Here is a 24,809-nt window from a genome sequence, read left to right on the forward strand (position 1 = left end):
GTTTCCGAAGGTTCTTTGGTAGTAGTTTTCATTCAATTCCCTCCCTTTGTAGTGAGGCTGTTTCGGCCAAGGCAGGGGCCGTCCTGCCAGTACTTGGGCCTGGAGGCACTCAAGGCTACAGACAATGAACTGACTTTTCTTTGGAAAGTCAGGAGACCCGAGGAACAGGGCCTAATGGCTCTAGAAGACCTATCCTTTATTTCACCTCTAAATAAGGGTGTCAGCAATCTGGGTCATTTAAAAAAAAAAAATCTGACTTATTCTTTGTCTTCTTAATAGCTCCATTTCAGCTGCTTTAGGACATCAATCTCATGACTCCAGGCATCGCCCTACTTCAGAGCCACCCAGCTTTGTGTGCTCTCTACTCAGCCAGCCCCCAAAAGTAGGTGGCCCAGAATAAAGAGGAGAAAGTAAAAGGGAAACAAAAGGAGAACTTTCCTTTCAGACCAGAGCCAGGCAGGTCAGAGAATCACCTTCTGTGGCGGCCGAGCATTGCTCACCCAGGCGGTGGGGTTCTGAGGACCACACTGGCCTCATCCATCTCCATGTCTTGTCTGTCCTCCTGCCTCCTGCCTTCGCCTGCTGTTCCCCATCTCGAAGCTCTAAAAAACCAGCCCACAGCCCAGGAGGGACCAAAGCAGAAGTGTGGGATGGCAAGGGGGACACATGGGTTTCCTCTTATGGCCCTGGCTGTCTGTGGGGCCATGACCTTGAGGTCTGTAGCCCCCCCTTTGAAGTCCTTCATATGCTGGAAGCCTCTCACCTTGTGTGTGGCACAGAGGGAAGGATTCCCAGACTAAGCTCAGGCCCTAGGAAATCTCCAAGGCTTGTGGGTTTGTGTGGCCTCCAAGGCTGCATTTTCATGAGGTTAAATGTTCACAAAATGTAAGGGGTGTGAGGAACCAGTGAGGAAAGATTTCATTTTGAGGAAGTTGCCTGGGCGCCATCAAGCCCAACTCCCACTTGCCATCTGCCCAGGCTCCAGAGGCAGCTTTGGGAGGGGAACCGTGGTGAGCACGCCGTGGCCTCCTGGAACTGGCTGCTCCTACGTGTCCTGAAGAAGGTGGGGTCTATTATCTAGAGAGGAGCAAAGGGAGCTTGCCAAGAACAGACCTCCTCTGCCACTCCCCATCCCCTGAAGCACACTTGGGGAAAGCTCCTCCGGGGTCGAACAGAACAGGCCAGTCGTTTGGAGTGGGTCCATACCACGGGGTCCTGCTCAGGCTTCGGGGTGTCCGTGTGCCCTCGAGGCCGTCTGCAGGATGCTGTGTGTGTGCAGTGTGCATTACTTCTGGTGGGAGTCCATAGTTCTTAAAAGCTTTTCCTGACCACCCCACCCTTTCAAAAAAGTAAAGCAGTAGAGTCATTTAGAGGAAAAGAATGGGACTGCTTCTGACTCTCCTTAGCAGGATTTACTCTGAGAGAGGAAAAGCTACAAGGACACCCACAGGCTCCCCGTGACCTTGGATCCAGGTTTCCCTCTTCCTTGGCAGGTGCCTGGGACTCCTATTCCAGGGCTGTCTCAACCCCATTGCTCTCACTGTAGCAAAGAGTCCAATACACAACAGAACCCTTACACAGGGAGGCGCTCAGTAAATACTTGTTGAACAAATGTGGACTCTGATGTGACCGCTGCTAAGAATAATCAAAGAATGACCTCACAGTTCCCATGGTCAAATGGGACCTGCAGCCCACAGCCCATCATGGCCAGCAAGGCTGTCGGTGTGGTCTGTGGTCAGGCAGCTCTTGGGGCTCTCCTGCCTTTCTCTCCCTAATCTCATGTCACCGGTCCCACCCCATCCTCTATTGGCTCGGGTTTGTTTTTCTTCTCCTGGTGATGAAGTCTGGCGTGGTTTCCTTTGCACTCTTGGTTCAGACAGTTACCTTCTGGCTACAGGAAAGCTCCCAGGCTCCCTGGGATGGGGACAGGGTCTGAGACACAAGGACCTTTCACCCTGCCTCTCCTAACAGCTGCTGTTTTGCTGGATATTTTAGGAGTTCAGCCACTGGGAGAATCCTCCATCCTGCAGCCGGGATGGCTTTACAGCCACAGGCTCTGTTTTTAACAATTGCCAACTTCTGCAAACCTCCGTTGCTATCATAGGACCACATGGACTCTGGGGCTTCCTTCCTGCCCTTTGTCTCCACTGCCTTCAGTGGCTGTGCAGTGCAAGGTTGACACAGGCCTGCTGAGCCTGGCCCTTGCCCCGCTCAGCCTCACGCAGCCACTCTTCCACTGGTGGAAGCCTTCTGGGACTCTGCACGCTTCCTCCTGCTGTAGCAGCTGCCAGCCTGCACTGTAGCTGCCTGGTCATTTCCTGTCTCCCCTCTAGCAAGGATTTTGTGTTTCCAGCACAGTGCCTAGCACATATCAGGTTCACTCATTCACTCAAAGAGCATTAGCTGAGGACCTACCATGTGCAAGGCACGCTTGTAGGCACCTGGGGTAGACCCGTGAACAAAGCAGGCCAAAACCACTTGTCCTCGGGGAGCTCACATTCTAGCATGGAAGACAAGCAGCAAATAATAAACGTAATAAATAGGTAATGATACCAAGTGGGAAGCGCTCTGGGAAAGCAGACCAGACGCGGGAACATGAGCACGCTCAGTAAACCCACGTTCGATTGAATTTCGCAACAGCACGGCCAAGTGGGCACATGCTGGGCATCTTCTCTCCCCATGAACATGGGGGTCCCTCAGACAAAGACCCCCAGATGCGATGTTTGCACTATGCACAATGATTACGTTGGGTGAATTTTCCTAACCAAAATTTAGTAGTATCAGATATATATGAACGGATCCGTAAAGAACGTATTGGGATGTCACACTTCATACCAGTCAGACTAGCTGGGTGTCTCGGTACTTCTCAGTCTTCTGTTCCCTGCATGCAGAGAACATGTTTATCCAGCGTACTTAGGCAAATGCAAGCGGCTGCTGAAGCTGCGAAGCCCAAGGGCTGAGGGCATTAGTATCCCACCTGCCTGAACTCCTTTGAGGCCCCTGGGTGGAAATCGTGGGGTGGTTATCTAACTTGAGTACAGCCTAGAATCGCCTGGGGAGGTTAATATGCAGACTGTGGGCCACTCTGAGATCTTGGGGCCGTGGGGCAGGAGTCTGCTTTGTTAATAACTCTCCCAGATGTTTCTAATGCTGGTGGTCCTCGGACCACACTTGGAGGAACACTGCTATGCAACCTTGTGGAGGTACATGACGAGCCACAACACTTGTGTTGTTGCATTTGAAGTTTGGAGCTCTAGAGAGAACAGTGTGGTCAGTGGTGCTCAGGCGTGCATCAGAATCACCTGCAGGGCCTGTCAAAACGCGGGTTGCTGGGCCTCCCCCACAGTGTCCGGGTGAGGTCTAGGTATATGCATTTCTGAACAGGTTCCCGGATGACGCTGAGGCTGTTCGTCCGTGGGCCACACTTGGAGATCCATTGATGTGACTCATTCAGGATGCCTGTGTGCCTTGGAAGTTTGGGTTTCTATGAGCTAATCACAAGGACAAAGTGGGGTTCATTTTTAGGAAGCCAGAACTTAACCCTGTGTAGTCAAAAAGCATCAGAAGAGAGAGATTTGAGAAACTAAATCAGAATAAATTTCCTCTGATGGAAGCATAGCTCTGCAATGTATCTGCACGTCCCCCCTCCAGCCAGTGGTGAGCTAATAAATGTTTAAGCATCTCTTCTTAGAGAAAGCGGGTACAGAGGGCTGATTTATTGCTTGCCTATCTCTGTGGTGTAAATACTCCCACCATGGTCAGTTTCAAGCCACTAGTGTGGTCGCTGCACACGCAGCTGGGAAGAAATGTGCACAGTAAGCTCCCCACAGCCCCCAGGAGCCAGCTCCAGCGCACCACTGCCTCCGGCTGCTGTAAGGGTTTGTGACCTTTCAGGGTGTTAGTTACAGTCAGTTCCCACGTTAAGGACCATATCCATCTAAGCTGTGGTTGCAGTCACAGGACCTTCCTCTGAATACATAAACCAACATGATTGCCTCTCCCAGCCGGTGGCCCGCAGTATGTGTGAAGCACTGGGGTTTAGCCTCTTAACTTCTGGGCTTGGCCCATGGTCCAGGTGGCAAGCCCTCAAGGAAGGTTATCTTTCCTCACACCTCCTCTGAGGTTTCGGTTCTCCAGCCTATCAGTTGAGGAGCTGACGCACCTCATACACCAAGGTCAGGGGCCTCCCGGGGCAACGAAAGGCTTAATGTCCACACAAACCCAAGTGAGCTAAAACCAGCTGAAGAAGTTAATTTTTGCGGTGACCCATTTTCCCAGACAAGTGAATAGAAAACATTGGAGAAATGTTTCTTTTTCAGAAAATAAAACCACAGAGAGAGAGAGTGATTCCTCTTGAGGCAGGGCCGGCCGAGGTCCCCTTCGGTCACAGGAGGTCCTTTGAACATGGGTGATGCCCCGGGTAACATGGGTACCCTGGGGCACATGAACAAAGCCCACATTCAGCCCCGTCTGTCTCCTCCCGATCTGCTCACACCTGCTGCCTGCCTCTTTGCTGTAACCCGATTCTGCTGCTTCTTTCCTAACTTTCCTTCGTCTTTCCAGATGCAGGACGCTATGGGCTATGAGTTACCCTGGGTGTATTTTGTCAGTCTGGTCATCTTTGGATCCTTTTTCGTTCTAAATCTGGTTCTCGGTGTGTTGAGCGGGTAAGCTGACCGTTTCTATGTCCTCTCCACAACGCAGCCGAGCAAGGTCTCAGGTTCCACTCCATACATGTCCAGGGTCCTCAGGAACGGGACCCTGACAGGCCCAGGAAAACCACCACAAAGTGTCCGTCCAACCACAAATTCTGACCCATTGGCCGGGCAGGCTGTTTGGCCTCTGATTTGCACCTAGAGGGTCCCCGGGTCCCGGCGCTGCGTGGGTCAGTGTCCCGGGAGCCGGGGACCGGCACTGGCCGTGCTCGGTTGCTGAGTGTGCCTCACTAACTATCATTCCGTTCTTCCAGGTCAATGATGCCGTAGGAAGGGACTGGCCCTGGATCTATTTTGTTACACTAATCATCATAGGGTCATTTTTTGTACTTAACTTGGTTCTCGGTGTGCTTAGCGGGTAAGCAGGACCAAGGAAAAAGGTCTTGATTTTTCCATTTATTTGTATTTATTCTTTCTGCTATTCCTGGCTGTGTTCTTCTTCTGGCTCTGATGAACCTGGGATAAGGGGTCACCACAGGAGCCTTGAAGTGGCTGTCCTTGTCCTGGCTGGGTAAAGGGTCAGATGGGCCACTGGTCTCGGTGGTGGACAGTGGAGGAGAGCTGGCTTCACCACAAAAACTGGGTCCAGCCAGCCCCTCCCAGCCTCAGGTAGCTGTCCAGGCAGGCAGTGCCCTTCTCCTTGTGCCTTCATGGCCTCTGGTGAACAGGCCTGGGTAAGAAGAGACTGGTTTAAAACATAAACAAAGACAGACTCAACATCTAATTCTCTTCCGTTTTAATTCATAGACTGAGCAGTCTATCTCTGACTTTCCTTTTCTGAACGGAAAGGAACCTTAACTGTTTGAAGCCATAGATTATTTAAGAATAGAAGAGAGAGGGTACAATTTCCTCTAACTTTATCTAGTCGGCTGCAAGTATCACATCTACCTAATTTCAGCCCTTGCTCACATGAAATTAGAAGTGGTAGAAGTAGCTGGGCATGGTGGTGCACACCTGTAGTCCCAGCTACTCAGACGGCTGAGGCGGGGGGATCACTTGAGCCCAGGAGTTCAAGGCCGCGGTGAGCTATGATCATGCCACTGCACTGCAGCCTGGGCAACATAGCGAGAGCCCGTGGTAGAAGTAGCATGTGGTTGGAAGGTCAAGGAGCTTTTCATCATGGAAACGCATGAGATATTTCCCCAGCCCACTTTCTTCTTCAGAAGTCCACACCAGCCATGCCAAGGCCTAACACCTAAATGCTCCTGGTGACCGGCTCATGGGTGACCACTCTGCTGCCTTTGCCACTTGGGGGAGGGGGTTAATCTACTTCTACTCTGCTTGAGACTGGTCAGCTGCTTTGCAGTCTTTCCTAAATATCTAGAGAGGTTAATGCTGGGAGAAATTTAGGTATAAAGAGAAAGATTGTGCCCCACTTTTCCCCAGTACATAAGCTGGGAACAGCTACTCCCAGCTCCTACAGCTGCCCTAATGCAGTGCAGAGCAGTGGGCTTGGCCTTCAGAGCTGCGTAGAGGAAACAGTCTCCTCCCAGCCCTTCCACCTCCCACGGAGAGTGGCCCGATAGAGACCTTGATGACAAAATGCCTTTTTCCAAGGTGAGGCCACACAGGAGACTAGTGCCTTCCATCAGGGATATCAGTGATGAGCAGAACAACGTAAGTCTCGGATTCATTGCCTGGAAGGTAGAGAGGTTTTCAGTTTCATGTTCAAACACAAGAAAATGCCCCTGTGTTTATTTGTGAATCTCCAAGGAAGGGATTGAAAAAATCAACCTCATCACCCTGAATCAAAGCAGAAATTGAGACATCCCAGCTCTGCCCTGGCTGGGTGCATAATGTTGGGTGGTTTCACCTTTTTAAATCTTAGATTCCCCATCTGAAAACGGGAAGGTGATAATTCCGGTGCATAGGTGGCTGTGATGATAGGATAAGATCATTTTCAGAATACTTAACACAGTGGTACATAGTAAGGGCCCAATAATGGTGCTATCATTACAATGATTATTATTTACTTGGTGCCTGTTATAACTGGAATTACAGAATCATCAAATGTTAGAAATGCTTTTCCTTGTAAAGATGAGGAACATGAGCCCAGAGATGTTAAGCAACTTGTACAGCGTCACTTCCCTGGTAAGCAGCAGAATCAGAGCCAGCACTCAGGCACCGCCTCCCATGAGATCTACGATGAATGAGCTTGAACTGCAACACAAGCCACAGCTCAAGACTTTTAAATGAATGTAACTCCACTTTCTTCCCCTGGAGATTGGGAACCAAATCTGAGCAAGTAACCCCCCGCCAAGAGCCTGAAGTGGAGAATGAGGGCTGGACCCTGAGGGTCCTCCCTGAGCAGAGCGTCTGTCCACAGTCACTCTTGGCCCCCCAGAGGAGTATTCTTCCTGGTGGAATCAAAGCAGTGAAGTCAAGTGACAGAAGCTGCTGATGTTGGAGAAAAAGCCACTTTGAAGGCCATATCTTGGCTGACTCAGCCTAAATGTGCTAGAGTGTGTTTAGACACCTCACCCCAAACCTGAAGCTTAGTAATACTCAGAAATGTTGGTTGACTCAGAACAAGAACATTAAGGCTATTTGACCTCTGAACTTAGGAGTCTTTGAGTCTATATGCTGGTCTTCCCCGGAGACCTTCCCCAACCTTTCTTTCCTGACCCGTTCTGAGAGCTGCCATCTGCTCCTTGCAGCTCCCGAATCACTGATAGAACATCTGCCAAGGCTTCCTTGGCCAAGGGTCTGCTCTGTAGAGCAAAGAGGCATGTATGGGTGAGCACCTCCCCTTTCTGGTTTAAGGAGGCCTTTCCTTATGTGTCAAGGGCTGGCCATTCTGAATTGGTTCCCGCCCGCCCCATGCAGTGCCAAAGCTGGAATCAGGCTTCTGTTGGCTGACCACTCAGAAGCAACGGTTTCCAGTCAGTCTTGATTAGCCAGGACTGTAGAATAGTCACCCACTTACTGGGTGCAGATGTAGTTGACCATGCAGTCAAACGCCCACTTATTCATCAGACTTCTGATTAAGCTACACTTCCAGAAGCATTCAAAAAGGTCTCACAGCTCCATGAAATTGACTGTCACAGTGACAGCATTAACAGTCCCTAACATTCTCTGTGTCAGGCTCTGTGCTCGGCGCTTTTGCTAGATTCACTCAGTTAATGCCCATGGCAACTCAGTGAGCTGGGGTTATTCCTGTGTCCATTCTACAGAGAAGGCAAGTGAGGCTTAGCAGCCGAAACGACCTCAGTTCCAGCAAGTGAAAAATACAGGATGCAGAGCGGAGCCCAAGCAATGTGAATCCATGGCCTCTATTCCTGGCCTCTGTGGTATACTCTCCCCAAATCCATGGGACGGGTCCATCCCATGCTTTTAAATGGCAGGCGAGAAGTGGAGAGGGGAAGAGCAGAAGCTGCAGTAGGAAGGGTGAGAGGAGTGAGCTGGCAGGCACAGAAGCAATCGGCACAGGCTGCGGGAAACAGCCAGCAGGCACACAGAATCCCAGCAGGAAGCTGCAAAGGCAACCGCCCAGAGGCCTGCAGCAGGGCAGGGCTGTTTAGCAGAGGGGCAGGCAGCCCTGCAGATCTTCATGGCCCTTGAAAGAGAGCGAAGCCACTAACTGAATAGCACTGCAGTCTTGGAGCCTTCTGGGACTGGGAAGAGTGTGAAACCCTACATTCCAGCAATTAAGGATAATAGGATTTTATAGCCCAGCGCAGTCACTCATCCTCATAAATCATGTCCTTCAGTCACTAAGGAAAGATTGGATGGTGCTTGGTATGTTCTGCTCGTGAAGGTAGAGAAGATGACTCCATAAAGCTTCCATTTAAAGTGTGGAAATTCAGGGCTGTGCATGGCGGCTCATGTCTATAATCCCAGCGTTGGGAGGCTGAGGCAAGAGAATCATGTGAAGCTAGGAGTTTGAGATCATCTTGGGCAACATAGTGAGACCCCTTCTCTCTAAACAAAAAAATGTTTTTAATTAACTGGGCGTGGTGGCAGCACCTATAGTCCCAGGTATTCAGGAGGCTGAGGCGGGAGGATCACTTGAGTCCAGGAGTTTGAGGCTGCCGTGAGCCATAGTCGTGCCACTGTACTCCAGCCTGGGTGACAGAGCGAGACCCTGTCTCTAAAAGTAAAAAAGAAAAAAATGTTTTAATGGAAATTCAGACTTTGGCCCTGAGAGGGTGAGACCTCTTCTATCTGGAGCATGCACACATCCACAACACCTATTTCTGATGAGGCCAGATAGAGTCAATATAAAGAATAGAATAATTAAAGGATTTTTTCTAAATACTTCATTATCTGATGGTCCTCACATTAACCCTATGCGAGACATAGGGCTGGTGCTTGTATAGATAATAATCCGATTATGATTACTTCCCCTCAGAAAGCTCAATCTCCAGCCGACTAAAGTAAAGTCTACAACAGTGATGATGAGATTCTTGAAATTGCCCTTGAAGCTGTAATGAGGTGGAAGCCTCTGGACTCTGGACTCCGGTTACTTCTTGTTTTTAAGCGATTGCAAACAGAGGGCTTGGGAAGTGCACCTCTGGTTGGCAAGAGGCCCACGATTTCTTACATAGGTAGTCATCCCATCCCTTTCCCACTGGGAATTGGGCGTGTCTTGTCCCCAAAAAGCAGAGAACCCCCGGAGGTAGGCATTTTACAGCCGGGAAGTACCACTGGTCCACGGCCCCACAGTTAAGACACAGTATCTGGGACCAGAAGAAAGCAATGAAACGTCAGGACACACGGGCCTTGTGGGTGGGAGCAGAAGAGATGGCCCAACGTAACAGTGCCCCTTATTCATGGTGGTTACGTTCCATGAAGTCACCACAAACATGAAGTAGTGAACACTGAGACGTTAGTCCTGGGGAACCACAGAGTTATTTCCTGTGAGCCTCTGCTCACATTTTGTCAACCAATCAATACGTAACCTTGTTTTAAGTGTGTTTCTATTTAAAGACACTTTATTTAATATATACGATTGATTCATTAACATTAAACGCGTGGCCACCAGCAGTGTAACTCGCGCCTGTGTGAAGCTTACTTAATGCACGTGTTTTCTCTGTGCAGCACGTCGTGGCCCTCCTGCGCATAGTGACACTGGACGGCACTTCAGCATGATGCTTGGGGCCATTTTAAACAGCAAAATCACCAACAAAAAGCACAAAAATGAGACAACATGGCACTAAGTGGACGGTGAAAAGGACACCTCATAGTGTGAGGGCCGAATTGGGAAGGCAGAACTCTGCATGTCCCCTTGTTTGGCCTCAGCGGGAACACGTAGAGTTTTTGTCATTTGCACGTCTGCAGGTGACTAAAAGTGCCACGAGTATTGGTTCTGGAGTTACAAACACATTTTAGTGAGTAGGCGCATTTGTAGATGTGGGATCCACAAATAAGGAGCCTGGGCGATATCGACGATGGAAGGGCCTAGCACGCCTCGGGCTGTTGGTTGGATTCCACACACACCGCCCCCTGCGTGCTTTACGCCGCTGAGCCCTGGCCCCCGGCTCTCCACACCACCCCTCGTTTTTCATGTTGGCCATTGCTGGCGAGAGACGCAGTCCTGTCTCATGACAAATCCCACAGCAGTGACTGACTGTCTTGTCGGCTGTAGTCCTTGGGCCTGGTGCAGCCTGTCAGGCTGGAGCTCCATGTCTTCATTAGCTCAGTCCCCAGAGCAGGAACATGGCTGGCATCCAGGTAAGGAGATAAAGAGAGCCAGGCACTGCCACCAACAGATCCTTTCCTGTGTGGGGACTGCCGAGGGAAACCTTGGCTCACCTTCCATCCAGCCTCAAGCCTGGCTGTGCCTCACACTCCATGGGATGCAGCCATGCTCCAGATCTGACTAAAGCCCTTCTCCATCCCTCTCACACTCCCAAAACACATCCCTCCTCTATAAGGAAAATTATCTTCAAGCCAAGCAGAATCAGCAGCCTACCTCACGTTCTATTTCTCCCCCTCGATGTTTATTTTAGATCCCCAAAGACCTTGGGGTATAGATGGTGAGCTTCATTCCGTAGGGCTGATGCTGTAAAACAGGATTGGGCCAATTGTCCCTGCTCCAGTTGAGTCCCAGTCCTCTTCTCCCAACTCCAAAAGAAGGATGGGTAGGTGTTTTGTAACCAGAACTTGAACCCTCTGCAAAGTCACCTAAAAGAACCGAAGTGAGCCCTTACAAGGGACTATGAAGTTCAGCCCCTTGCAACTCCAAACCCACCCCAGAGGGGTGCAAATGGAGGTAGACAGAAAGACAGTCAAGAGAGGAGGCCTTGAAACACAGTTTTTGGAGTTGATTTGCATAAGGAGGAAAATGCTAGATGAGGTTACTGTCTCCAGGAGCAAGACTAAGGCCCCGGAGGCTTAACCAGGTACAGGGGATGAAAGGTTAGGAGGAGAGGGGATGGCATCTCTCTATGATCATCCCCAACAGGGAAGGAGCAAAGCTTCCCTCTCCGTTGTGAGCTGTCAATCTGTCTGCTTTTCCCTAGCATAAAACTCCCTGGGAAGGAAATGAAGGTACCCGCTGGTTGGCAGGAAGCCCAAGAAGCAGTAAGTTCAATCCAATTAGAATTGGATTCAATCAAATTTAAGAGGAAAATTCAATCCAAACCAGAGCATCATTAAGGCAGCAGTTGAAGAGAACTGGTTAGCTTGAGAGCCCCTACATTCTCCCAATTAAAAAGTTCCCTAGGCCCCACCCCAGCCCCAACTCCATCTCACCGTAAAGGTGGTGCATGCTGAAATCAGTGCGCTCCCAAGTGGCACAGGCCAAATGCAAACACTAGGCAGTGCAGGTAATGATGGAACTGCCCCACGGGACAGTAGACTCAGGAGTAGAGCCCTTTGCCCTCTAATGGTTTGTGGTGCCGTCCCTGCTTCCATGGTGCCCTTCCTAGAGTGTGGCTTGAGCAAAAAAATTCTCCAAGGTGCTTCCAGCAGCCTCTTGCCCTGAACGAGGCCTTCACTGGTGAGAGAGGAAAACACCATATGGCTCCAAGAATTAACCAAGATGTCCTGTGCATGTACACACACACACAAATACACATATCCACGCACCACCAAGGGCCTCATTCCCCAAAGACTGCATGTCAAAACCAAAAATACTCCCCATACCTATTTTGCAAGAAAAGGCACAGACTTGCTTTGAGGGTTGAGAATTTGCTGTGTTGATGATTGCCTTCTGCTGCCAGCCTCCTCCTTGCTCAGAAAGTGAATTCGAAGTCAGAGAGAAAATTAGGACAGAATCGTAGAAAAGAAATAGTTATTGTGTCAGAAATTTTTCAATAGGCCCTTCTTCCAGCAAATCCCACTCCAGTTTCAACGTCTACTCATTATTACTTTAAACCAAATGCATCGTTTAACTTTTATATCATCTTGATTTTAGGTATTTTTCCATTCCGATTGGATTTCTTTAAACCAAAAGGGCAGCCCCCGGGACATTTTCTTGTGTTTGGAACCTTCATTTGTCTTCATGTAGGAGAGACCCTTCTCTAGATTAGAAAAAAAATCCTTCCAGGAATGCTGAGTGGCAGATTGAGCTCATCATAAGAAGAGAGATTGAGGACATTAAATCTCCTGGGTCCCAAATCAGTGGTATACTGGTAAATATGTAACAATAGGCTATCTGGGGGGAAAGCCCTGGTTTTCAGCATTTGCCAGTTACCGTGGTGTAAATATTCCCACCGTGGCCGATCTCAAGCTACCAGTGAGACATCCCTGAAGCCAGAGTTGGGAAGAGACATGAATGATTGGCTCTCAGGACCTGGTGCGAGTGAGTGGGCTTTGGTACACTGCTGGTCTAACACCTTGTGTCACCTGGAGATCCTTGGGAGAATTTTAAACTGCCACTCAATACTGGGTGGGATGGAAATGCATGTTCTGGAATGGTGGTGGAGGTTTTTAGTTACTGCTTGGAACGGGTTTCCAGGTCTTTGGAGAACAGTTATTAAAAAGCAAAGCCTGTGATCATGATCCAGGAAAAGAGGGAGATGGACTTCATCCATCCCCTTAAGCCTCTCCTGGCCTGTGTCAGGATTGTCCCCTTACGGATGCTTCCCATCGAGGTGAGAGTAGACAAAACCTAGGCTGGCTAGCGGAGCTATCTGTGGAAAGTAGGGGCGTGTGGGCAGGTTTCTTCCTGCAAAGCAATTAAGACTCTTGTTTCTCCTTATCTCCATCTCTCCTTCCATCCTTGACCCTTCTCGGTGTTCCCTCCTCTGTGCTCTCCTGCCCTGCCCCTCCTCTCACTCTCACCAGAGAGTTTTCCAAAGAGAGGGAGAAGGCCAAGGCCCGGGGAGATTTCCAGAAGCTGCGGGAGAAGCAGCAGCTAGAAGAGGATCTCAAAGGCTACCTGGACTGGATCACTCAGGCCGAAGACATCGATCCCGAGAACGAGGACGAAGGCATGGATGAGGAGAAGCCCCGAAACAGTGAGCAGCCGTCTTCTTCTGTGTTTGGGCTGGGTTCTGGGGGAGAGGAAACAACATCGGGGTCAACACAGAACTTTGGCTGCCACCCTTTCTCGGCAGCCCGCGGTGTGCCTTCCTGGAGCCGCACTTATCTCACTGATGGCAGTCACAGTCTTGCTACACACAGACATCGCTCACAGGCGGGAAATCATAGCTGTCGATCTAGAAAACCTCATGCTCCTTTTAGAATATCCCACCTTAAAAGACAGTTGAGATGTTGCTAAGGCAGAGGCTTGTTTAAAATCAGAGATCCTTCTCCTCCAAGTTCCACCTTTTAGGGCCAGGGCCCAGGCTTCCCATTTGAAAGCACAGGCTTGTTTGAAAGGAACAATGTCTGCCAAGCAGCTGCCTGGAAAACTTTATACCTGCTCAGGTATCCTTCCCCTCTTTGCAGAAGGTTTCCAGACACTGCTGAGCTTTCTCGTAGGAAAGGTAGCCAAAGGTTTTTCTTAAGGGGGTTAGCTTCAAAGACCTGGGGAAGTGGTAAGTGGGAGCGTTGGGGGAAGCCCAGAGGAATTTGGCAGAATCCAACTAGGTGATGGAAATTGAGCCAAATCCCTTCCTCAGGGGTTCACGTGGCCCATCGTTGGATAGGCTGTGGCTGGGATAGAAATGAGAGTGATGGATGGCATTGACTCACAAATATGTAAAAAATGATGGATCATGAAAATTCAGGCTCTTATCAGATTAGCCCAGTGGTTCTCAAAGCATGGCCCTTGACCAGCAGCATCAGCATTACCTGGAAACTTGTTAGAAATGCAAACTCTTGGGCCCCACTCCAGACCTACTGACCCAGAAACTGTGGGCATGGGGCCCAGGAATCTGTGTTTTGACAACTCCCCCAGGTGATCAAGATGCATAGTAAATTTGAGAACCTTTGGGTTAACTCTGACCACTCTCTGTATCTCATTTGGTCTCGATCTCTGTGACTCTAACCATACTCTTTCTTTCTTTTTCTGTGTGCAATATCTTTCTCTTTCACTACACGTTTGAATAGGTGCATTTCTGTCCTCTCAAGCAGCCTTACTTAAAAACAGTTTCTTAAACACTGAGCATCTAGAGTAGTCCAGGAAGCAAACAGGTTAAAGAATCGTCCAGGGCATTTGCTGCGTGGAGTCATGCCGACAAAGGCAGGGAGCTGGAACTTCACCCTGAGCAGAGAGGACGATGAGCAGAGCTGCCAGGAGCAGAAACAGGTGCAGGAAGAAGGGACAAAGACAGCCAAAGATGTTCACGGGAGCAGAATCTCTGCTCCCTCATTTCAAAGATAGATTTAATAAATCTATCAACTGCTCCCTTTCTGATAACACTGCTCAAGGAGCAAATACAAATTTAAAGCACACAAACAACAAGGGACTGGTAACAACATAATTTAGTAACCTAAGGAGGCCTTTGTGCTCTGCTAAGTGGTTTTGCAAGTTGGAATACAGGGCCTTTGATGGGTTATAACAATGAGCCATGATGCCGTTGAGGGTCTTCCTGGAAAAATGCCTGACGGCTTCTATTACACTGTTGATGGAACTGAGGAGTAGTGGATTCGTTTGTGGCACTGAGTGGTATGCTAAATAAACAAGTTGGCCTGTGAGCCACGGAGAAGCATACCTCTAAAATGCAGGAGTTTGTGTGCTGGCTCCTGGCTCCACCCTAAGTCAGAGCACTGGCCCTCCCTTGTGACTTATGGTGGTGAGCATTTCTGTAGCATGTGTTACTGAAAACCTACAATAGCCACTACATGCTTAGCAGCCAGTGGCTGTCCACTGAGATAACAGAACATAGCTATTCTGTTCTCTGCCTAAAGCAGGAGCTTCCAAGGGAGAGTGTGCGGCTTCTCCATCTAACCCATTAAATGAATAAATTCCTAGGAGAGTTCCCAGCGTGGAGTATTCTTTGCAGCTGGAACAGATCACATTGACAAGGCCCATCTACCCAACTTTCTTGACAAACTTTGAGAAGAGCGTAACGAGCTGCCTACCCCAATAGACAGTCTCGCCAAGATTTTCCTAAGCCTAGATATGGATGGTCTTAGACTCTGGAGACTGGATTCTCTCGCCTTGCACTGCTTCCTTACGGCTGGAGGAGCCCTGGGGGTCTGCTTCTTGTCCTGGGAGGACTGGAATGGGAGCCTGGCTCCTTCGTTAGTGGAAATGCTAATTAGTGGGACAGTTCCAGGGGATGAGGCAGGGGAATGAATATTTTAAAAAGCAAGGTGTACAGAGTAAGATAGACACATGCAATGAAGTGGAACATGAGAGACAGGAATGGAGCCAGGAAGAGAATCCAAAGGACTGCGTCTGTTGGGGAAGTCCAATTAAAAGTAGAATTGATGTGATGAAATGATTAAGGAATCGGAGGCCTAATTCACTTGCAAAAAAGGCAAGACAGTGGCTCAGAAACTGTCTTCCTGTCTTGAGAATTTCGTAGATTGCCCTTTGAAACAAATACAAGGGGAGAAATCCTGCTACGTTTGAAGCATGTGTGTTTCAATTACCATAATATCTTAGCCTTTGAAGCTTCTAAAAGACTACAGTATGGTATGTTTGCCAACTCTCTTCAGCTCAAAAGCTAAGTCATCTTTTAAGAGAAAAGGCTGATCACTCTTCATCAGCAGCTATATTGACTCTGCTTCTCCCCGGGCAGCATCCGTATTCCCATGGTGTGAGGCTAGGGAGGTGGGGCTGGGTGCAGCGCAGGAGCTGCTTGGTGACACACAGCATACCTGAGGGGAGCCCAGGGATTCTGTTTTCTTAGGGAAAGCTGCAAAAGCCACCAAGGAAGTAGAAGAAATGGGCTGGAAGGACAACAGAAAGAAAGCATGCAGTTGGGAGGCTTTTCTCTAAATATTAGAGTAAGTGAAGTGGCCAGTAAGTTATATGCAAAAATATGTTCCAGTTCATTCATTCATTAGTCCACCCACTCACAAATGAAAGGTCTGCTCTCTGCCAGGCACTGTTGTAGACACTGGTGATAGAGCAGTCAACACGGGAGTCAAAAATCCCTGCCCTCGTGGAACTTAGATTCTAGTAGAGAGACAGATGGTAAATTAAATAGCACGCCAGAGAGGGGCGAAGCAGTGAAGGGGGAAGAGTGTTGAGAGGTTGTGTTTTCAGAGGGGCAGCCAAGGAATGTCTCATGGAGAAGGCGGCATTGGAATAAAGACTTGGAGGCTGCAAGGAAAGGCACCCTGCAGATAGTTGGGAAATAGCCTTCTAGGGGTTAGCAAGAAGGGGCCAATGAGACGGGGGCCACACTGATGAATCCGGAGCTGAGGAGGCTTGGGGAGCTGGAGAGGAGGGAGCAAGGGGGTGAGTGGTGTGAGGTGAGGCTGTGGGATCCAGGGAGTAGGGTATATAAACTGTTGTGAGAACTTGGCTCTTACTGAGAGTGAGCCAAAGAGCCTCTGGAGGGGTTTGAGCAGAGAAGCAACACGATCTGACAGACCCTCACCAGGGTCCGTCTGCCTGCCATGTGCAGAATGGAGTGAAGGTGGGCCAGGGGGAGGCAGGGGTCCCGTCAGGTGCCTGCTGCCTCAGGAGATGCTGGGCCTGGTCTTGACACCCGTGGAAGTGATAAGGTCAGACTTCAGGACGATGTCATTTGCAGACGCATCAGATATGGGATGTGAGAGAGAGAGGTCAGGCATTTTCCAAGGCAATTGTTCTAAATGATACCAAGAGTGGAACTGTCATTTATGGATATGGGGAAGTCTGGGAGAGGAACGGGTGTCAGGGCAGGAGGATCAGGAAAGCCATCTCAGACCCTGAAGTTTGAAGTGCCTATTAGACATCCAAGTGGAAATGTTGAGTATGTAATAGTGAATGAACCTCTCCAGGAGAGAGATCTGTGGCTGAACTGTAATTTTGAGTCAACAACATATAGAAGATACTTATCCCCTGGATCTCTGGATGAGATCACTGGGGTGTGAGTGTAGACAGAAGTGAGATGCGGTCCCAGAACTGAGTCCTAGCCCTACTGATGTTTGGAGATTGGGGTAAAGGGAAAGAACCAGCAAACAGGACTCCTAAAGGCACGGTCAGAGAGACAGGAGGGAATGCAAAGGAAGGGGTGTGAGTGTTGCTGCTGTGACTGGAAACTGACCATTGCGCTTAGCAATGTGGGGCTCACTTGCTGGTGCCTTAACACAGGCTGTTGGATGAAATGCTGGGGAGAAAGCTTCCTGGCAAATCAACCTTACCCTGTGCATCTCTCGAGTCTGCATGCCTCCTGCAATGGCATGGAGCGTTGCTCTGCAGGATTCTTGCTTCTTTGGCATGGCCCAGCCACCTGAAGAGTTTGGCCATCAGGAAACCAGAAAGAGGACAGGAGGACACTCACACAGACTCTGGCATGCCCATGGCCTCAAGACAGTCAGTGTCTAAAGCTTTGCCCATCATGATGTTCCCTTCTACAGCAATGCCAACACTAGTCACTGCCTCTGCAACGGGTTACCGACGGTCTTGGAAAAAAGAGGACATGATACTCAAGAGTCATTTCAGAGCCAAAAAGGCAAGAAAGGGGCATGTTCATGCACTGTTACCCTGGATGCAGCTTCCTAAATGGGGCAGCCAAGAGCCAAGCCCCTTTTCTCTCTGGGTATAGACTAGGATAATGTTGAGGTCTGCCCACTCTAGTGACTGCTTCTTCCCTGCCTCTGAGCAGCAGTGAGCAGCCCCTGTGAAGGGACCCATTGCAAAACCATCATTACCACACGGGTTTATTGTCATCAGCAGAGATGGACTGCTTCAAGGGACGGGGCTCATTTTCCAGCTCCAGTGTTAAATCTAATAGAAGGTGAGACACTAGAGGGAGAAGCCATAAAGAAAAAGAGACAGATTTTCTTCTTTTTCCTCTTCAAGATCAAAAAACACATTTATTAAATATCCATCTTTACGGGAATCTCTCTCTCATGTCGTTAAGACAACTTAAATGCAGCCCTGGCTCTCTAAAGCTTGCAGTCTAAGCCAGACATTGATGTGGATGAGCATGTAAAAAGACAGATAGACGGTGGAACCAAAATATTGAATTTCCATGCAGATAAGCAGGATTAAATATTTACCCCATAGTATTGAGTTGTGTGACTCGGGAGCCACTTTTGCAGTCATCACCAGCTAGCAGAGCCACGTGCCTGCTGCCTGCCCCACGGAGTCTAGGATCACATATTATTGAGACAAGAAATTGGAAGGCTTGTAAGAGCTGCAGGTTGCCCACGAAAGGGCCCCATGTGGCTTGAGAGCAGTAACCTGAATATCGTTGATTTACATTATGTATGTGTCAAGGGCATGTACATAGTTATTTGATCTTTTAAAAAAAAATCAGTTTGATCAATATTTACCCTGGACCTCTGGATACCTACAACACAATCCCATGAAGCGTCTGGCTCAGATTACGTGAGAAGACACGCTGATGTTTGTTTTCATCCTTGATTCTGCTCATACCTCGCACTGTTAAGTGATCGTGCTGCCAGGCCATGGAGTGAGAGCAGATCCTTAAGGCAGAGCCTGGAAGTAAGTCCTGGGCCTTCACGTAAACTCTCAGCTGGTCCTAATCAGAGCCCTGGAAACTTTACTGCTGGAAAGTTGCCGGAGGGATCAGGTGAGGAAACTGGAGCCCAAGGTGGGTAACAGCCACCTGGCTAAATGTCACTGATGTCAGCACTCAAACCCAGGGCTCCAGATTCCCCACGCAGGACCCTGCCCTGCAGACTACAGTGCTCCTTACAGAAGCCTTCTCGGACACCCAGGCAGCAGCACTCCCTAACTGTCCCTCTGTCCCCGTAGCTCTTGGGGCACGTCCCCACTTATCTTGTGGAATTACATCCACCTCGTTACACTTGCTTGCTGGGCTACACTGAGAGAGTTCCTTCACTGGGCTGCCTTTAATTCACCCTTGTATCCCCATGACCTGACATAGCCCAGAGCATGGGAAGGTCATGGCACATACGAGTCACATGATCACACGCAAGCGCGAGTGCATGCCATATGCAAGTTTTGGCAAAGCACCTTCTGCCACGCTCTGAGCTCTGAGCTGATAGAGCAGGTGAGCTCACACTGCCACTGGACTGAGTTGGCTCATTGTTCTGTCTGCTCAGAACTGACTTCCTTGTGGCATCGCCGATGACATCCTTTCAAAGTCATTTCCTTTCATGAACACAGTTGCTCTCCAATAGCCCTCAGTCACCCTCAACTCCTGGAAGGCACCATTGGAAACAGGCGAATAAGCACAGAGCCCCCCATACATGTGGACAGCGGTGATGACAGGGAAGTTGAAGTGCCGTGGGAAAGCATTGGGAGTTCTTAAGCAATGAGATTGTGCTGTTCCCTGAAGACCATGGTGACTAGCGGGGCTGAGTACTGGGGCTCTGCAGTGAAACCACTGATGGATATTTCTGGCCCTGGTAGTCATGCATACCCATGGGCGAGGTCCTGTGGACTTGGTGTTGTGAGAGGCGTCTCACCCAGTGCGGGGGCTGGGGGCCATGTTGTAGTAAGGATCCAGAAGGGGTCTGTTCATTGGTAGCACATCACCTTTGGAGCACAGCCTGGCTGCTGTGCTGTCTGGCCCCGTAAGTGTACAGATGCCATTTTCCCGGCCGGGGGAGCAATGGAAGAGCTATGTATGGAAGGCCTGTGTTGTGTATACAGTGCGAAGTAGGCACGTCAACCTGTCTCCGTGAGCTGTCAGACACTTCCCAAAGCAAAACCACCAGACTTGGGCAAAGCTTGCTGACTTAAGCTGTTGGGAAGGCGTGGCAATCTTCTCACTGACCGATGGGCATGTGTTTCAGAGGAGTGGGAAGGTGACAGCCACAAAGCATTTTGACAAGAGACATTCACGGCTTCCTGGGCCTGGCAGCTCTGCCAAGCCATCAGCTAATAAAGGCTCTGCTCCCCTTAGGGAGATGCCTGCTTGACTTTAGGGGAGTGTCCAGGCCAAAACAATAACCTTGATAAGCCAACAAACTGCAGAATCCAGATGGCTAGGTTTATGGTGGAGAGTATTGTCAATACCAGCTGAGAAAGGCACCAGAGGAAGGATTCCCACACTCTTTTTAGATACCTGCCTTTGTGTTGGTCTGCCTTTCACTGTGTAACAGCTATGGTGGGAATAGAAGCTGTGTGGAGGGGCCTATGAGAAGCAGGGGCCGGGTAGGGTGCTGTGGAGGCCACACTGTGGTTTTGGAGGGACAGGAGTTATCAGGGAGCCACCAGAAGCTCTCCTGCAATTTAAAGTGGATGTGGATGGGGAGCAGCTGTGTTCCTGGGATCACTGGCCAGCTAGCCACCCCACAGGGGCAGAGCAAACGGGCTGTTAGCTCTTGAACTGCCAGGCACACTGGGGGTCCTTGGCAAGGAGTGGAGCATGAAGGCCCTCCTCCTCTCCAGGGCCTGGAGGACAGCATCCTCTGCCTGCCCGCCAGGGTCCTGGCCCAAACCAGCATCTTCCCAGCCCACTTCTCTCTCCAGAGGCTTCATTATCTTCCCAGTTCCCCGGGCTACAAAGCCTCCTTCCTCCTCCCTCTACTGTGCCCTTCCACAGTTATCAGTGCCTGTGTTCAGTCAGTCAAGTCGTATGGGCTGTCCTCTTTGCTTGGACCTCTCACTCCTTCCCTCCTCTCCCCTCACCTCTCTCTGCCTGGTCTCGCAGCCCCCTTGCTGCCCTGCTTTCGAGCCCCACTCCCACGCAACCTGTGTAGTGCAGCCTAGTTCATATTTCTGCAGCCAACTGTGTCATTCCCTTGTTCAAAAGCTTTGAATGTCTCTCCCTGGCTACAGAATAAAGCCTGAATATCTCTCCATATTTCAGGCATCTCCAATCTGTGCCAGCCAATAACTTGAACCTTATCACTCCCTACTGCCCCGCCACAAAGCCGGACTGCATCTTGTTTTCCAGAAATGCCTGCTGCTGTCCTGTTTCTACACCTTTCTCCATCTCCCATCCCTCTGCCTAGAGCACCTGTTTCCTCCCCTGCTCCTCCGCCGCCTCCCAGCCCAGGTCGGAGAGCACATCTTGGCTCAGGCCTCCCAGAGCCCCCATCTCAGGACAGGCACCGTCAGCATTCAACCCTCACCTACCCACCAGTGGGCAGGGGTGGCCCAGCGCTCTTGTTATATAGAATGCTCTCGGGAGGCAGGAGTATGCTTTGGTAACTTCTTATTCACTCTCCCACTCAGTATGCAGGGCAGTGATTTCTATTTCACAGACTTCCCCCCAAAAAACATATTGAATTGAATTGAATCCTCTTCAGATCAGAGAATTAAGGTCCGATAGCCCTCCATTCATACCTAGTTGGCCAAATACCGTTTTTCCAGTCTTGGCCACGTTCATGGTAGACCCCAGAGAGTGTATTGTGGTTGACAGAATGGGTGGAAATGATTTGGCATTGTGAAAGTGGACAGAGAGGAACGGTTGGAAGAAGTTAGAATTGTATAGTCCCAGGAGAAGAGAAGCCAGGAGTCGACAGCACAGGGACAAAGCTGCCTCGTGCCCACATACTCCCCATAGGATGGGTCATTGTTTCACTGGTATGGAGTCAACTTTTAGACTCTGAGTTTCAGCCCTCTGGGGCTCTTCCTGGCTAGGGGACAGAGGAAGGACAGCGGCAGAGGCATGAGAGGGGATGACTTTTTCTTGCATGGAATGTGGAGAAGGCCTGGATGGTCTCCTTTTATCTTGCTCAAGATCATCTCACATGGGTACTGTTTGCCCCATTTTGCAGATGGAAAAAGTGAGGCTTGAAAAACTTACTCACATTGTTCAGCTTGTAAGTTGCACAGTTATGTGGGCCTTGCTCCCGATTCTGCTCCCTCCATTCCATACTGGTCTCTACCACAAGCCCCCTCAGGAATGCCCTTCTCTTCCCACCAGGAGGAACCACAAGAGGGCCCTCCAGTGCCCCAGCCAGAACAGCCTGTGAATTTTCCTTGGTTGTGGCATTTATCGCTTCAGCCTAATATGCAAAGCAGGTGGACGGAGGAAGGAGGTAAAGAGCGGAGGTGGGGGTGGGGGCGGTTGTGCAGGTAGTAGGGCATGGGTTTGATTTTTTTAAGTTGAACTTTATGATTCTGAGAACTATATTTGCAGCATGGAAAGAAGTTATGGCATTACCTTGCTCCTGGAAAGAAAAAGCGAACTGAGGTCAAGCGCCATCCCTTTGGAATGGTTTATGAGGCGGTTTTGTTTGGAAGGAGATGTATCAATTCTGTGACCTATCCGAGTTTCCTTCAGTTCAGGGTTGCTTTGGACTGGCTTAGAGGAGGGTGTTGATCAGCCAGAATGCTCTGGGAATGGGAGTTGTAGCTTTACCACTTTCCTGCCTTGGCAAATACAGAGGAATGTCATAGAACCATCTCTGATGATTCTGGGCTGTGCAGTGCTACAGCGTCATCACTTCCAAGTCTCCGATCCCAGGACCTCAGCACTACGGGGCCCCAGGGGGGATCATTGACATGTGGTATCTTTGGAGAAGTCCTGTCACCTACCTAAAGCCATGGGTCACTTTAAGAATGGACCTACCTGTGTCCACTTGGCCTAGCCCAGAGTAGGCACCCAGTAAAGAGCTGATTTGATTTTAATTTGGTGCTTTGCAAATATATCTATACACCTGGGAGTTAAAGTCGCTCAGCAGAGGGATGGAAGGGGAGATGAATCATCCTAAATTTCCCTTTGATCCATTTCCTCCAATAACCAGTGCTCAGCCCGCCTGCACTACAGTTACCCGTGGCTCCCCCACCCACTCCACGCTTCCTTCTCCGTAAACACTGGGGGATAAGAAGCTCATGCCGCATCAAGACATCTTCACTGTCAGAGGCTATCAGTGGAGGGGAGAGTGATGGCTCCAGCCTTTCTCACTACTTGCTGATGTGGAAAATTATCATCCAGTAATGGAGGGAGATTAGCCGCGTATTGTATTTCCGTCATCGGGTGCATGGCATGGGAGGATGATTTATAGAACATGGAACCCTGGAGCTAGTGGAAAGGGCACAGAAAGTGGAATCGTTGGCCTCGGAGCAGTAGCTGGTGTCTGGGGGAACCTCCTCGAGCCACATGCGTGCCAGGCCATCCTGAGTGCTTGAGAGAGACATGGGCACATTAACGCGCATTTATGTCCCAACAGGGCACCCAGAATACTAAGATAAATAGACAGCAGCTCTGTCCCGAGGGGGCTTACAGCCTAGTTCAGGAGACAGATGCACCAACAGACAGGTGACAGTGATGAACTGCAGTCATGAACCAGGGGCTGGAGAAACACGGAAGAGGGAGAGCAGAGTTTGGAAGAGGGTGGGAGGGCCTGCCTGCCCCGAGAGTGATTCATGAAGGTGCCGAATCAGTCAGGGTTGGTGGACCATTGTAATGAGCAGCCCCCAAATGAAATCTCAGTTGCTTTAGTGCAGTAAAGGTTACTTCTCACTCCACAGTGGAGTGTAGGCTGGGGATTGGAGGGAGGAGAGTTCCGCCGCACCAGTCTTCAGGGCCCAAGGCTGCATCCCTTTTGTGGCTTTGCCACCCCCGGGGCCTCGCGGTCTCCCCTGTCTGCTCTGCATCGGGCCAGCAGAAGAGGGAGCATAGAGGGCCTGCTGGAGGCTTCAGCAGCCAGGCCTGGGAGTGTGGGCATCGTTCCCAACACACCATCGGGCAGAACGCAGCTCCCAGTTCCGCCTGACTTCTAGGGAGCTGGCGAACAGCCGCTAGCTAAGTGCTTGGGGGCAGAAGGACTGGGGCTGGGTGGGCACAGGACAGGGTCCCTGGTGCAGTTTGGCAGCAAGTCACATGGCCAAGAGATCACAGACGGACCTTGTAAGCTGAGAGGGCTACAGTTGCAAAGTTGTAGAAGCGAAATATTTTTTAAAAGAAGGAAAGGAAATGGAATTGCCCATGTTTCCTGGTGATTTAGTTCAGGGTGCACAGGGGAGAAGCCAAAAAGAAAGGTCAGGCCAGAAAGACCAGGACCTGGTCCCAAAGGGCCTTGGAGTGGGACTCCATCCTGTGGTTAAGGAGGAGCCACCGAAGAGATTTAAGCAGAGGGATGACAAGGCACCAGTTTACCATCGAAAGTTCGCTGTGCAGCTGGGTGTGGACAATGGGCTGGAAGCAGAGAGAAGCTGGAGGCAGAGCAGGGGGGCAGTCAGAGGTTGATAAGGCCTGAGTGGGAGTGGACAGGCAAGGAAGGATTGGAAAGAGCCTGCATCCACTGGGATAGGGTCCTAAGGGCTGACAGGCCCTGAACACCTATCCTGGAGGCTCCAGGATAAGCAGCTTGTGCTGTTCAGCCTCAGGGCTGATGGAGGAGGTTGCACAGTGCCATGCCCCTCTGAGGAGTTCTTCCTGGGAGTCAGTTTGTCCTGCCTGCTCCGTGGCGGGATCCCTGCCATGACCCTCTGCCCCTTCGGATTCCAAGGCCCGTTTAATACCCATGACCACAAACACACCCACAAGCGGTCCCCTTACCCTAAAAGGTGACACGTTGAGAATTCCAAGTAACTCAGCCTCATTAAATCCCTGCCCTCATGATTAAGTGCCTCCTGGGGAAAAAGTCGAGTAACAACCCCAAACATGGGCCTTGATGGCTCCATCCTTCAGGATGACTTCACCAGATGGAAATACTCATGCCTCTGGTGACAGCTGCAGTGTTTCCAGAAGAGATTTCTACTCTCAT

The 24,809-nt window shown here is 50.1% G+C and overlaps 1 protein-coding gene across 3 annotated transcripts in view; it reads left to right on the forward strand.

The window, feature by feature from the left end:
- Positions 1 to 24,809, forward strand: part of CACNA1C (calcium channel, voltage-dependent, L type, alpha 1C subunit) — a 775,650-nt gene that overhangs the window by 576,101 nt on the left and 174,740 nt on the right. For 2 of the 3 annotated variants that reach the window (XM_011967155.1, XM_011967154.1), the window contains exons 8-9: positions 4,564 to 4,667; positions 12,948 to 13,120. In XM_011967155.1, the coding sequence (XP_011822545.1) occupies positions 4,564 to 4,667; positions 12,948 to 13,120 (277 nt within the window). Of the gene's footprint in view, positions 1 to 4,563; positions 4,668 to 4,969; positions 5,074 to 12,947; positions 13,121 to 24,809 lie in introns of all 3 variants that reach the window. The other variant, XM_011967153.1, reaches the window with a different exon arrangement.

Source organism: Mandrillus leucophaeus, unplaced genomic scaffold, assembly GCF_000951045.1.
Source record: "Mandrillus leucophaeus isolate KB7577 unplaced genomic scaffold, Mleu.le_1.0 Scaffold79, whole genome shotgun sequence".
In the NCBI taxonomy this organism is placed as follows: domain Eukaryota; kingdom Metazoa; phylum Chordata; class Mammalia; order Primates; family Cercopithecidae; genus Mandrillus; species Mandrillus leucophaeus.